The sequence below is a fragment of the Andrena cerasifolii genome, chromosome 9 (genome assembly GCF_050908995.1).
Source record: "Andrena cerasifolii isolate SP2316 chromosome 9, iyAndCera1_principal, whole genome shotgun sequence".
Lineage (NCBI taxonomy): Eukaryota > Metazoa > Arthropoda > Insecta > Hymenoptera > Andrenidae > Andrena > Andrena cerasifolii.
In genome coordinates this window covers 6263226-6277801 of record NC_135126.1, presented here as the reverse complement: position 1 = coordinate 6277801, position 14576 = coordinate 6263226, and the positions used below count along the sequence as shown (strand labels likewise).

Sequence of the window (14576 nt, the reverse complement as noted above, 5' to 3'; positions counted from 1 at the left end):
TTTTTCAATCAGTGTTTTCTTTTTACTGTTAAGTCAAAGCAATAATTTTATAAACAGGTTATTCTAATTTACTCGAAGTTGGTAAAGATAGAGCTGCACTCCTCTTTCTGTAAGGTCCTAAATTTTTCCACACAGAGTAGGTCTCCTAATTCATAACACTTATGAACACCAGTGTACATCTACGAGCTAAAATCGTAAACATAGTGGACAGTTGCAGACGAATACATTCTGGGATTGTTTGGGGAATGGTGGAATCGCGGGTGATTGCAGCCTCCGTCGTCGCGTCCCACCTCCCCCTCGTTGCGCTTACGTATCCAGGTATAAATTGGCCGTAAGCGCCGCGATCGTCCGTCGGATACTTAGGATGTAATGCGGTCTCGCCCGGAGCATTTGGACCGCTGAAACGGGTTCGAAACCAGTCCGAGGCGTCGAGACCTGTCCGGCGATTCCAGGCCCGCGATACGTCATTCAAGCAGGAGAAAAAGTCGGCGAGCAACGGACGGACCAGTGTTCCTCCGCGCTATGAAAACTAATTGGATCGCAGTGCGCGGCGTCGTCGTTAATATTACGCCTGTAATTATTGCGCCAGCGTCTGAAATATGCATTACGCGTGCTGCAGCATTAATGGCCGCCGACATTGTTCGTTAACGTTGCGCGCAGTGGAAAATGCTAATATCCGTGCCTGAGGGACGTTTGTTCGGGCATTGTTGCGCAACGGTCGCGAATTTACCGTGGCTTTTATATTAAAGGTGTCCTTTGTTGGGAATTCAAGCTCCATCGGACGGATAACTGTTAACTGGCGCTACTATTCATGAGGAATAATCAGGAGAAAAGCTAAACGGTGAATGGGGGCCGATCGGAGGAGAAGAAGTGACACTACATCTAAAGCCCCGCATCGTGCGATCGAATGCGATTCAAGCAACGAGCGAAGCCCTAAATTAAGAAGGGATCTGCGCGACCGGGACTCCGCGGTTTGCAGAGGCTGTTACCGGAATTTAACTATCATTTATGTGGAATTAAACGTAAGCCAGTCCAGCAACGTTACAGCCTCAACGGGAGCGCGAGATACCAGACACGGTGCCGCGCTAATTCTCGATTAAGTCCGATTTATAGTTTAAGAGGGTAGTTTTCAGACAGAGAAACGTGGGACAGATGGGAAAGTCGGAAATGGTAACTAGGTACGTCTGTCGCAAAAGGTCCTATCCCTCCCAAAGCGCTGGGGTCTTAAGAGCACTTTCCCTCGACTACAGCATTGCTGGATCAACGTTTCGCGGAGCAGGGGTATTATAAATTATCTTCGTCCTATTTGTTCTACCTGTTCCCGCACGTTCGTATCGATGTCCATTAAGCTGTTGCTGCTGCATGAGCATACGTCCCCTTTTCGTGAGAAAATATCCTCTAACGTGTAAGTAAAGCGGCTTTCAAGCGCGCAGCTTTCTATTCTCTCTGCCAGGCCCGTGTTCTCCTTTTTCTGAGAAGAAAACGGTGGTCAAACTGTTCGTCCACCGAAAAGCTTCCTTTGAAACAATCTCGTTGAGAGCGTAAAAGGAGAACTGTTCCTTTGCAGCGGCTGATCTCGTTCCCATGTGAATCGAGGTATTTTTAAAAGTACACCCCTGTCCGTTGTTTGTCTCTTTACCTGGCTTGCTTTGAACCTGCTATTCGGTCGCAAGTAACAGGGGCGACTTTGCTGGGGTGCTCAGGCGCTAATATTCAGGGCAATCGACTGTGTCTTCAAGGTGAAGCCTGGCCTGGTCGGCGCGTAACAACTAGCGTTGTGGTAATCGGGACAAAAAAAATGGCCCATCTCGCGGTGATTAGGAGTAACACATCGAAAATTGTCCTATTCGAAGCACTACCTGAAGATTGTAGACCGTCTAGACAGGTGGTAAATTTTTGCCTAACACCTAACACCTTTTTAAAACTTCCCTCTCGTCACGAAAATGTCCACGACACTGCCGACGAAGATCTGCAAGCCTCGGGCGATGATGCGGGCAACCAAGCGAGTCAAAGGGAATTTCATCCCCGACCGAGGAAGAAACGAGACCGTAGCTTCGCGTTGAAACTGTCCCGGAAACGGAACTTTCCGAGATCTTACTTTACGCGTTCCAACGGGAACCGCGAGACGCTTTCCACGGTCGCTTGCCCTTTTAATTAACATTACATAAATCTCCGGGCACGTTCAACCTCTGCTCACTCACCTGCTTCAACTCGTAAATAGAATTCCCCCACGAAAGTAGCAGAGGCTGAATTGGAAACTGCTATTGCGATCGAGTCAGGTTCTAAGAGCGACGTTCCGCTTCGCAACGAACGACATTCGTCGCTAAAATCGTGCCCCCGCCGTTGAATGGGATCCGCGAAAGTTCCGTGGACGGTTCGGAGCGCATCTGGCGTCGGGGCTACAGGTAATTTCAAAAGCGATAGCTCTAGTTGCTCGAGTGGCTCGTTTCTCTATACTCCATCGCACCGTTGATGTTCTAGCCTCCTTTAACCTCGGCTCTAACTCTCTCTAACTCTCTCTCTCTCTCTCTCTCTCTCTCTCTCTCTCTCTCTCTCTCTCTCTCTCTCTCTCTCTCTCTCTCTCTCTCCGTCCCTCTCGGGTATGGGCGTCCGCCCGACTGGGGGAATTAATTAATCAGACAATAGCGGCGCCCTGATAAATGGCCGGCACGGAAGTGCATGATCGATAAGAGACACCGTGCTATCGTCCGCGGTGCTATACGCTCCTGACAATACGATGAATCCGCGAGAACGGATGGCACCGCGTTTTCTCTTTCATCGACCGCCCTGGGGATTATTGGTCGCGTAACGAACAAATGGGAACACTGTGAAATATCTCTCCGGCACGTTCAGATTCAAAGGTTGATTGATTCTTTTCCGTGCGAGGTGAATTTTTTTTTATTAGCCAGCCGACGAGGGGAGGCTCAATGGAAATGGGGTGGAATAAGAATTCCACTTTGCGGAGGCTGTAGAAAAGTTTCGTACGTCGGATAAATCTGCTCGGGGTTACTCACTATGAGAAGGACGCATCTATTTTCAGAAGTTACACCGCCGCATCCGAGCCAGCTGCCGACCACAGCCAGGACACCTGCGACGATCAAGGCGTAGGCTAGAGTCGGATACGTCGACGTCGTCATCAGGGACACGTAGCTGTGCTTCGAAATCACCGTCCAGATACCGATCCCGCCCACCACCAGTCCAGACAGCTGTAACAAAAATAAAACCCGTTCACCGTCAAGCTCTACCGCCCTGTTAACCCTTAATTGCTCCTTGCTCGTCCACGTCGACAAGGATAAAATTAACTCAAACGCGTAGGCACCTCGTGCCCGTTTCATTGCATCTTGGTGTTAATTGGCACCGATCGATAGTGATCATTAACTTGGGGGGGAAGCTTCGCGTGGACCCTGAATTAGGCACTATATAGCAAACGACCACGCATATAATCATTGCACGTCAGAATAAAAAATCTCGCAATGCCGTTTCGTTCCGATCACTCGATCTGACGAAGAACACGTGGTGCCCTTCAAGCTGCACGCGCAGCTTCCCGAGAACAGACGCGAACAGACCAACCGCGCTGTAATCTGCCCGCTCGGTTGTCCTCGATACGATCTCCTCGGACAGAACGCTTTTATTCGCGCGATACCGAGGCTCTAATCCCGGTGAATCCCGCGACGAAGAACCACGCCAGATATCGTAGCCGCCCACGGCTGACGCGCGACCAACGGTGCTTGATAACTATGCGCGTGTCAAACGTATTTCGCTATCGTCCCCCAGCGCGATTTATCTACCCTTTTTTTCTCCCTTCCTTTCCCCCCCCCCTCGCAGATTTCCCCGATTTTTTCCCCCGTTCGCCCGTGACATCGGGTCGCGACTCCCGAGCGGATCCCGCGGGAGCGGTGCAAGGCAGCGGGGAAATATACGAGCCACGCCGACGTAAATATCGGTCGACGCGCGATATTTACGGTATCGAGGAATGTGCGGTACGTGGGCGGCGCGAACACTGGTCTCTGGGCACACAATGGTCAGGTTTCTAGACACGCGCGCTTCGGCAACGAAATACTCGGGGGTATTGCCTGCGTTAGACGCGTGCACGGAGGGTAGTTGGCCGTGACTGGTACTAATCGCGACGTTTACACAGTTTTTACGGGTTAAACGGCACCTCTGTGCTGGGGTTTAATCCAGTGACAGCTGCTAGCCAACTGATCTTTAATCTGGCTTTGTAAATTATTAATAATAATAATAGATCGTCTTTATTCCACACAAGATGCAGAAGCAGTAAACAATTAGTATAGCAAAAATAATTAACGGATTGGGCGAGGCTCAGCGTAGCTGCTATTATGCCTGACCCGAAGTAGAATAGGAAAAAGGAGAAAGAACAACAATGAGAGGGGGGTAAATTATAGAAATAATAATAATAATAATAATAATAATAATAATAATAATAATAATAATAAGACGTTAAAGGGACTCAGCTGTAGATCACGTTAATCCGATTAGTCCTAGGTTATGTGCGGATGATTGATAAGAAATAATTTGGTGGCATTTTTGATAGAGTGTAGAGTGGGAAGTGAATTCTATGTAGCAGTTACTCAGGACCCGATCTAGCTCTTCCGTCGCTATGGGCAAAAATGATTTTTGCCGCCCTTTATATTTTATTGTAAATCATTATTTTAAACTATTATTTTTAACAGTGAGTGAAAATTTTTTGTACATATTTATTGAATAACAAGAGCCATTTATTTTATCAAACATTTAATGTGCATAAAAAAAACAGAAACAGAGTAAAATAAAATATGTAGGCATAAGAGGTAGGTATCTATTTTTTAAATCTAAAAAGAGGATTTAACGAATGAAACGAAATAAACTAAATGCGAAAAATCCAAGATCTCTGATATAGGTACTCACCTTTCCGTAAAGGTAATAGTATTTATATGGAAGATTTCAAACAATTACCTATTTCTCTGTCGCTTTTTAAAAAAGTTCAACTGTTTTATTAGTATCTATTGATTTTAATTTTCTCTTTCTACCAAATCTGCCGCTGTGGGCAGTTGACCTGCTTGGGCCCTCCAATCGGGCCCTGCAGTTATCTCCAGAACGCGTAGGTATAACATCAGCCTGCTTGTTTTCCATTTCAAAGGCCACATCTCGAACTCAAGGCATCTCTGACCCACCCGGTAGTCACAGAACGATCAGAAAATCCCGAGCCTTCTAATCCTGCACAACTAATTCCCTTTCTCTCGACAGGCGCGAGTATGCGATACGGTATTCACTTTGTCCGCGTCGAAGCCAACAGAAGTAACCCTCCCCCAGAATCGAACACGCGCCTCCACTCCCATTCGCTTAAACGTCGGGCGAACGGACATGCCGGGAATTATGAAACACTGTCACCTCGAGGTATATACATATGAGAGAGAAAGGTAGAACTGTCTGACCTTTTTCAAGATGAGGATGAAAGTCTCCGAGTGAACGAATCTCTATCGATCCAGTTGCTTGGATTTACCTCGGAAAGCCACCGCTATTATTCTTTCATACCCCGCGCAGTAAATTCCTAGAGCGGCGGAGGCGAGATTCGCGGGGCCAGCTGATCGATATTCCTTTATCATCGTCGCTGATAAAGGGCGCACCAGCGACCGTTTCGCTGATTCTTTCGGGGCGGATACAACGGGACCGCACCCACGCTTTGCGCCGTATACCCACGGGAAAGAATCCGGCGAGGAATTCTCAGAGGCCGAGTGGATACGACAGCGCGCGTACTATATTTCTCCGCGCGGTCGAATCCAAGCGGATCGTGCGCGGCTCCGTAGGAAGGACCTCGATATACCCAACTCCCTGCGGGGAGGCTACACACGGTCGCTGGACGAGGGCAGCAATTTATTATTTTATCATTGTCCCGAGATGCCGAAGGCGGCCACGTATCGCCGCTAGGACGCCATAAATCACGGGGATCGGCGTCGATGCTCCGCTTGGCGCGTCTCCGCGAGCAATATCGATCCCTATCCGGCATCCGCGAACAAACGCGCGTCGCCGTTTATGAATTTCCTGCGATACGTCTCGTCCGGGCCATCGAGTTCTGCCATTAGCGTATTAAAGTTATATACACACGCGGATGGTATTACTCACGGGATGACGTGATACTTCATGCCGCCGTACCAAGTCCCCGGAGAGTCTTCGTCCAGCGTCTGCATCCGCTGTGAAACGAGGGGGGATGAAAGTCGACAGCGACCAGCGCTCCTTCTTTATCGCTCCACCGTTTTTCAGCGGAGCTTTGGTCACTTCGGTGGTGAGTAAGGGTAGGTGAGTACACCGAGGGGGTATGGCGCGACTGGTTGCGAGGAAGAGGAAACGAAAATGGGACCGTTTGTGTCGCTCCTTCCTTTTCGGCGACCCAACGGCTCCTTTCCTCGCGGTGGAAGGAGAACGAGGCAGCGATTTATGGCCGCTACTCGCCAGGGGGCATTTATATCACGGGCGGTCGAATATTATTTACGACCGTCTAATGCTAAACTTTCCCCGCGAGTGTGACTAAATCGCTGGTCTGCGAAATTGTTTCCAGTGTCTTCCGCTTTCTCTTCGTGTTTACGATTAGTCGCCACGGCCGGAGCTTTCTGCGAAATGCGTAGTTCCCGGGGTAGAACGGGGGAACGTGGGTGGTCTCCCCTGAACCGCGGGGAATCGCGAAATACCACCCGCGACCAATTTTCAGAGCACAATGCTCGAGCCGCGTCTCGGTTGTTCGGAACAATGGATCGTCATCAATGGGAATCGATCCATCGGGCCACTTTGACATCAGTCGACGAACCGGAGATAAAAGTCGAATGAGCGCGTGGTTTTTATCTAGTCCCCTCAATTAGGCCCGCTGGATTTGGTCCCTCTGTGGACTTTGTAAGAGCCGCAGGTACCCGTGCGCGACATTAGTCCCAATGAAGAGTTTCAAAGCACCGTTCGGGACAGGTTTTCTGGAATTCTAGGGACTCGAAACGCCCCCGCAGCCCTCCTCTCCCTCGCCCTTCGTTTCACCTCGTTCAGCCCGTCGCCGGAGACGCGGCCGTGGCTTATCTGCCTCGAAGCTTATGAATTCAGAGAGCAAATAAAGACCGGAGTGTCTAACGGTGCTCCGCGGTCCTCCTTTTACCGCGTTTTACGCGCCAGCTGACAGCCGATGGGGCAGAAAATTCATGTCCTCCTCGCGACGATTCGACGGCTACGGGGAAGCCGAACGATCGCACCAATCGTTCCCGTTCGGCTATTCCTAGCGATTTAAACGGGCCCGCGGTAATCTTTCCGGCCGACGCACAGTGGCTCGAGTATACTACATGCTGGCTGGAGAAAATTATTTTTTCGCGGTATTGGGTTTATATGGGGTTCAAATTGTATCGCAGTTTATTATTTCACCAAAAATATCAATAAAATAAAAATATGACTAATTCAGTAAAGGAAAAAGAACGAAACGACAGTAGATATTGTGCTTTAACTATAATTATCAGTTATAACATTATGATTATTCCTGTAATTTCTAAGTTTTCTATGGAATTTAAAAAAAAAAATGTAATGTAATGTAATTAACAAGAAATTAATAGTTATAAGGCACACTTACAGTTATAGTTAATCTATAATACGTATAGAGTCTGAAATATAACAACTGTGCTATCCCTCCTGCCGAGCGTCGTACTCGAAAACAATTAACAAAATATAGTTTTGCAAATTTCTGCAGATCGATCGTGTGATTAAAAAAAAACTAGAAAGTCTATACTTTCCGTACATTCAACCCTTGAAGCGTGGAACAACGTGGAACATACAGCAAAACACTGTTTTAATAGCCATTTTATGTTAGGTGAGTCAACTGTGGCTCGAAATTTTTTTGAAACTCCACAGAAAACTCTGAAATTACAGGAATAAACATAATGTTGCAACTGATAATTATAGTTAAAGTACAATACTGTCGTTTCGTTCTTTTTCCTTTATTGAATTAGTCATATTTTTATTTCATTGATATTTTTAGTGAAATAATAAACTGTGCCACGAATCAGGTTTGTTTCTAACAATTTGAACCCCATATAAACCCAATACCGCGAAAAAATAATTTTGTCCAGCCAGCATGTAGTATGCTCGAAACACTGTGCGACGTCGGCAAGATATCGCGCCACTAATTCCATAAATCGTGGCCTTCTCTTGAATTTTTGCCAGGATTTATGGGAACGGTAACTAGGCTCGAGCTGCGTAACTCGCTGGACACGATTACGAGCGTAGAAGCAAGGAACACGACGACACCGCGTAACGTCCGCAAAGAAGATGAGATATTCTCTCGACCGTGTTGACGCTTCGATCAACCGACGCGTCTCAATCTCGTCGTACATTCGCAAACAAACTGGTATCTTTATCGCGCGCCATACCCAGCGCGGACAGAGTAACAGCTCTTCCCCTTTTTCGTTCCAATTGCAGCAGAGTGCGCCCATGCACTTCACGGCTCGCTTAGCGGATCCTACTGTTGCGCTCGCGAAATTATTTTCGCTGCAGACTCTTTAGAGAGACCAGGGCAAGGTACAGCATGTTAATTATTTCCACATCTGACGTTGCACATCCTGCAGCGGAATGAGCACGGATCCGAGCAGTTTTTGCAGCGTTTACGCGGACCGTCGAGCGCTGTGAGGTTGTTGCTTCTTTACTTTCACCCTGGAGCGGCAGATTTTAATTGAAGCAGATTTTTCGGGGTTACGCAACCCGCGCGCTCCTCGCGTCTGATCACGTGCCGGCTTAAACTAGGGTAAGTGTGGGAGAGATGCCGCAATGGGAGAGACGCCGCACCTTCGGTGTTTCAGGGTCATCGGTAATAAAATACAACACTGTCGGTTTTATTTGCTTTAGGCTGTTCGTTTAGGTTAGCTTAGAGTGAATTTGGGCAGCAAACAAAAATTGCGTTGTAATCAAGGGGAAATTCTCTACATATTCACAAAGTTTCAGATTTTTTCGAATTTACGGGTTCGGGATGTTCCCTTGTAAGTCGACTAAATGATGCTTTTAATGTTAAAAATACAATAAAAGTGTCTCAAAATAGATACCGTGATACCTCAAGGCAAATTATTTATTTTTGAATGACAAATCTGATAATCCAAACATATTTGTGGGCTTTTTTTACTCTTTCTTCACATTTTATTTTTATTTTATGAGTAATGAATGTGGAAGAAAGAAGAAAAGACAATTAAATTTAGAAAAGCATAAATAATATCTGCACCTATTTATTCTTCCAATTTTATTGTATTTTATAACTGTATAAATTAAAAAAATGTTTCATTTTACTTTGCTTTTCCCATTTTTTTTTTAAAAATAAAAAGTTAAAATTAACAAGTTTAAATGGAAAGTTAAACGTTTTTCGAAATGCGGCACCACTCCCGCACGTGCGGCGTCTCTCCTAAAGAATGGATGTTTTTAGTTTCAATTTTTTAAGGGTGACAAATATTATAATTTTGATTCTCTTTAACGCTAGTAGTAGGACGATATGTTCAACTAATAATATGTATCCTTGGAAGAAATTTTCATTGCAAAATTTAGACACGGTGACAATTTTGCGTAAGGTGCGGCAACTGTCCCACAATTACCCTATGCCGGGGATGCGTCTAATTTTAAATCCCCGTTTCTGCACGCGAGTTACGCGCGCGTAAGAATTCGCGCGCTTGCATATGGGCGCTATATATACGCGCTTCTCTATTAGAAACGGGAATGCATCGAATGTCGGTCAAACGGTGGGCAGGAATGCTGGCTTCTTGGCAGCCGAGGAAACTTTGTTACGAGGCGTTCATTATTTTCCAACGACATTCGTGCGTCGTAGTTTATTCCCTAATCTCACACCTTGATTAGACACAAGATTCCTGTTGTCGTTCTCCGATGATCGTGGAGTTGGAACAGCTCGCAGAAAACTGTGACCAAAGGAAGACAGAGGCACAGTGCGGACGAGCAATGATTCCTCAAGGTTCGTCGTCGGGGTACGTTCCGGCTGCAGCTGCCGCGACCGCCACTGAGATATCATCGGCACACCATCGTGTTTGTTCCACTCCCTTGGCGTTATACTCGCGCGGTATATTTGCACATATAACGGCGCGCTTGCATGATTTATAGCAGGCGTTTTAAGGCCACCGGCGCCGCCACCGCCAAGTAATAGCATTAATGATAAACATTTTCGACGAGCTGCGTGCCCGTGTACGCGGTGCCGAGACTTAACCGCGAGCGCGGGTGCAACTTGGACGCGCTGGCTAATTTAATGGAAGCGTTTGCGGCGAGCTAGCTTTATGATAATCGGCAGCAAGCAGCCCCGGGAGGTGCTTGCCACCGAATCTTCGCTTCGAATCTTTGCCGGCGGCTTAAACTCGCGAAGATTACAAGTCTGCTAACTTCCACCTTGCAAAGATTCGAAGCCCTCCCCCCAAAATTTGCAGGCTAGAACTATTGTCCGTATCCTGGACAACTCAATTAGACTCGGCTGCGACGATTAAGCACACAGGAGCCATTGGAACTTCGGCTCGTTAAACCATACGGTTCATTCTTTTAAGTCGCACAAACCTCGAGTTTCATTCTAGCAATCTAGCCGAGGATCGATAAGGGCGTGAGGAATTTTCGAATCAGGAATGGCAGAGGAGTTCCACTGGACGCGTGACATTCCGTCCAGGTTTATCGACTCCGAGGATCCATCGATCGCGGGCTGGTAGCCAGCCGATCCAGGGGCTACGTGCACTCGCGTGCTGCACGGTGTGCATCCTGCTGTACAGCGACGGCATTAATCGGTGGAAGCGCGTTAGACGAGAAAGGCAGCCACTATTCGAGCGTTCGAAGGTGGGCATCCATTAGCATAAGAACCGAGGAGATCTCCCCTCGAAGATAGCTGGTCCCTTATTTACAGCGTGTCAAGGATAATCATTCTGCTCGCGGTTCAACTACGCGCCCGATCGAGCCCGGACTGCGGTGTCCTTTCGGCCACCGCTGACGGAAACAATGAAAACACCACCGCGGACACCCTCGGTGCACTTAAAAACGATTAGCGGCGAGGTAATTCAGTTTGCCCGCTGCGAACGCTGGCCCTGAGTGCGACGCCTACACTTGCACCCCCTGTACGAGTGTAATTACCAAACTTCCGCGACGAGTCGACTCGTCTTACCCAATTTAACTGGCTAACAGCGGTAAAACGTATTCAACGGCGAATTAACCGCTGGCAGAAACGGAGCAATGGATCCAAAGGCGATTACACATTCTATCTAACTTTGCGCCGGAGCGCCTAGTACAGAGCACGTTGCATTAAAGGGTTACGGGACGATAAAGCCATTGCGACGGTGTTCCACGGGAGGATAAAGGCAGCGTCGGTTTTCATTGCTGCGAACAAGATTCTATCCGGGGACGTCGCTACCCGTCAGCGCATAAAGATTATTATTCCGCGATTGTGAGCGCGAAACTGGCCCCTCAGCCCGCTCCTGGGATACACCGAGATCCAATCTCGCGGCGGCACGTAAATCCCGCGCAGCCACTCGGGAGAGAGAGAGGGAGAGAGAGTAAGAGGCTGCATGATTGCAGACAGTGGTTGCATCCCCGGGCGAAATTAGAATAATTACGTATTACTTGCTGCCCTGGCTATTAAGAAGATCCAAGTCTCGTCTGGAGCGCCCTCCACAGATGAAAAGCCTCGGCGGCATTCCTCAGCCTCTCCGGGCCCCTTCTTTTCTCCGCCTCGTCATTCCTCTGACGTTCGAAAGATTCCATGGGACGTCTGGCTTCCCTCCGCCAAGAATCCGTTTTTTCCTCAAGTGCATACAACGTCGAGGCGGGCAAATTGCGTTTGACACGCGACGCGTGAACAAGGATTCGCCTGGCTGCTGCTGGCGAATTAGCGGGGATTACGGCGCGCGGAAATCCCGCGGCCGGGCGAGTTAGCTGGCTGTGCCGAGCGACGCGTTTAGAGAGACTTACGAGTGCCGCGTTAAAGCGAAGCGCCGCGACTCGATTAGTCAGTTCGCGCCACTTTCGAGTGGAAAATCAACTGGACGGATTCGAGGGGCCTGGCATTTGTTGATCGAAAGTGGACGCGAAGGGCGCGCGAGTTGTAAGTAGTGAAAGAGGAGGCTGCTTATGATTCGGTGGAGCACCTGGGAATTCTCCTGGCGCTAAGTAGTTCCGTGTCGAGGGTCGCGGAGTGCATCGAGGATAATTAAACGCGACGCGGCGACCGGCGGCTAATTCAACGCACGATCGCTGGCAGAGCGCGTGAAAGGGATAGCGGGACAGTGTTGTGAGAGTTCTCATTGCCCGGGGTCGATGTTTCACGATCGACGAACGCGTCAAGTGCGATGTGTCGCCAGCCGATGCACCGGCATGCACGCGCCTACGTGCGGCGTTCCTGCCTGCACGGAAACGCAAGTGCCCCTGGGAATGCGCTAGGTGCCCCGTGGTACGCACGGTCACTCTCGGCAATCGAGCCGGATGACGGTCATTTCGTTCGTTTAGAGTTTTAGAGGGTCGTTTCGATTATGGATCGAATGATAACACTGCAGGTGATCCTTTCCCGCGGCGGAATAAAGTGGAGGAGATTGCTCAAGACCGTGGGAGTACTGATAATTTGATTTATTTTATTTATTTATTTATACGGGAAAACCCTTTGGTAGATATAGAGTAGAGGAAACCAGTAGAGGACTAATGCATAAAAGTAGACACACAAAAATGAACAAAATAAAGGAAAAAACGAATAGTGTCAATATAGAAAAGAAATTAAAAAGAAGAAGATACAATGAAAATATATATTTCACTATAGGGGGTCGTCTTTAAATTACGTAAGGCTTCTTAGGGGGGAGGGAGTCGCGAATTTCTTACGTTTTCTTACAAGGAGAGTGGAGTCTGGTAGTCTTTTACGTAATACTTTGTAACCTAATTTTCAATAAATACAAATTCTATCATTAATGTTCCAGGAAAGTAGTTTTAGTTTAAATTTCCCGAAACCGAGTTAAATGAATTATATAAACCTTTAAAAAAATGTTAATATCTGAAAAGAAATCAATGCAAGAAATACTACGTAAGGAAGGGGTTGGAGTATCAAATCTTACGAATTCTTATACTGGGGAAGGGAGGGGATAAGAAATCGTCAAAATTACTCTTACGTAATTTAAGGACATTTAAACTCTAATCAATACTGAATGGCAGAAGAAATTAATTAAATACGAAATCAAATAAATCAGTTGTTCATGCCAAAGGTAGTAGAATGTTTGCAGCATAAATAATTCAACATTAAGTTCAAGTAAGCTTAAGGGCTCGGGACACTTGACATTGTAATTCATAATTTTAAAAATAAGTATTAGATCGTATATAAGTCTCCGCCTTGGAAAAGAAAGGCAACTCAGTATTGTTTTTTTAAATTTGAGGTAGAGTAGTAATAAATTCACACTGTTTCTTGTATTGTTGCGCTATGAAATTGGGAATAATATCTATTTAAGAAGAAATTACTGAATTCAACTATTTACTCAAAAATCCAACGAGAATCTTTAGCCCGAATATTCGTTTGAACTCCTCAAATTCGTTAATTCCAGTCGCGTTGAAATGGCAATCGCATATTAATACTCGCGATTGCCCAATTAACGCGAGGCTGCTTAAGCGTAACGGCTTTGCAAAGGATTAACGGGGATATGCGTATCGGTTTCGTCGTTCTGTTTTCGGTAGCGCGGTGCGGCGCAGAAATTACGCGACGTTAATCGCGGCGATATTTAGGGACAGGGACGAGCACCACGAAACTTCCGATGATGGGCTTTAAACAGGCCGCGCGGAACGCGGGAATTATAACTATAATGACCCCCGTGGTGGTGGCGGGTAATACGATTGGACCACGCGGTGAGATAATCGTATTTTATTACGCGAACCACCCTGCAGCAGTCCGCCGTTCACGAAGGAAGTGCCTTGATATTCGTTATTAGCGATCGTTAAAATTAATCCGGCTTATGGAACTGCCCGGAGGATCGGAACAACGCTAATTTCCTTCGACAAACCGTTACCGTGTTATTCTTCCTCTAACGAGCAAACTTGCCCGGGGAAAGAAGAACAAGTGCCGAAATTAAAATCAAGATTTATGACCCTAACTAACGGGGATAAAAGTGCCCCCGTCGTTCCGACAAACTTGCCCACTACGGTCGCGATTGCGCCGTGAAAAAAAAAATAACAAAAGGGCGCATTCAAACGTTTAATTTCACCTCGGTCGACGAATCGTGGCGAAAGCCTCGACGAACAAACTTTTCGCGACGGTTTCCCGTGTTCTGTGCACACCGGGACCCGCGTCCATGCACGGTGCATCGACAATGGGAAACGGAACAGAAAAGCCCGTCGTCGTTTCATGCTCGGCCAAGTTTAAATCGCGTATTATTACGTCGCTGAGTATAATAGCAGGCAAACGGTGGGCGGCGATTCGGGAGCCGATGTTGATAATGTGTAACGCGAAATTTCTGAACGTAGGTGGGCGTGACAATGAAAAGTGACTGAGCCCGGGGATGGTCCCGAATACGCCACCCCATTATTAATCAGTAATTAGTAGCTCGCCAGACGCACTGTATAATTAAGCCGTT

The 14576-nt window shown here is 47.3% G+C and overlaps 1 protein-coding gene across 1 annotated transcript in view; it reads right to left on the bottom strand.

Annotated features, from left to right (window-relative positions):
* The window catches only part of LOC143373176 (CD151 antigen), a 71990-nt gene that overhangs the window by 12294 nt on the left and 45120 nt on the right, over positions 1–14576 (bottom strand). The window contains exon 4 of the mRNA XM_076820143.1: positions 3015–3206. Within this exon, the coding sequence (XP_076676258.1) occupies positions 3015–3206 (192 nt within the window). The remainder of the gene's footprint in view (positions 1–3014; positions 3207–14576) is intronic.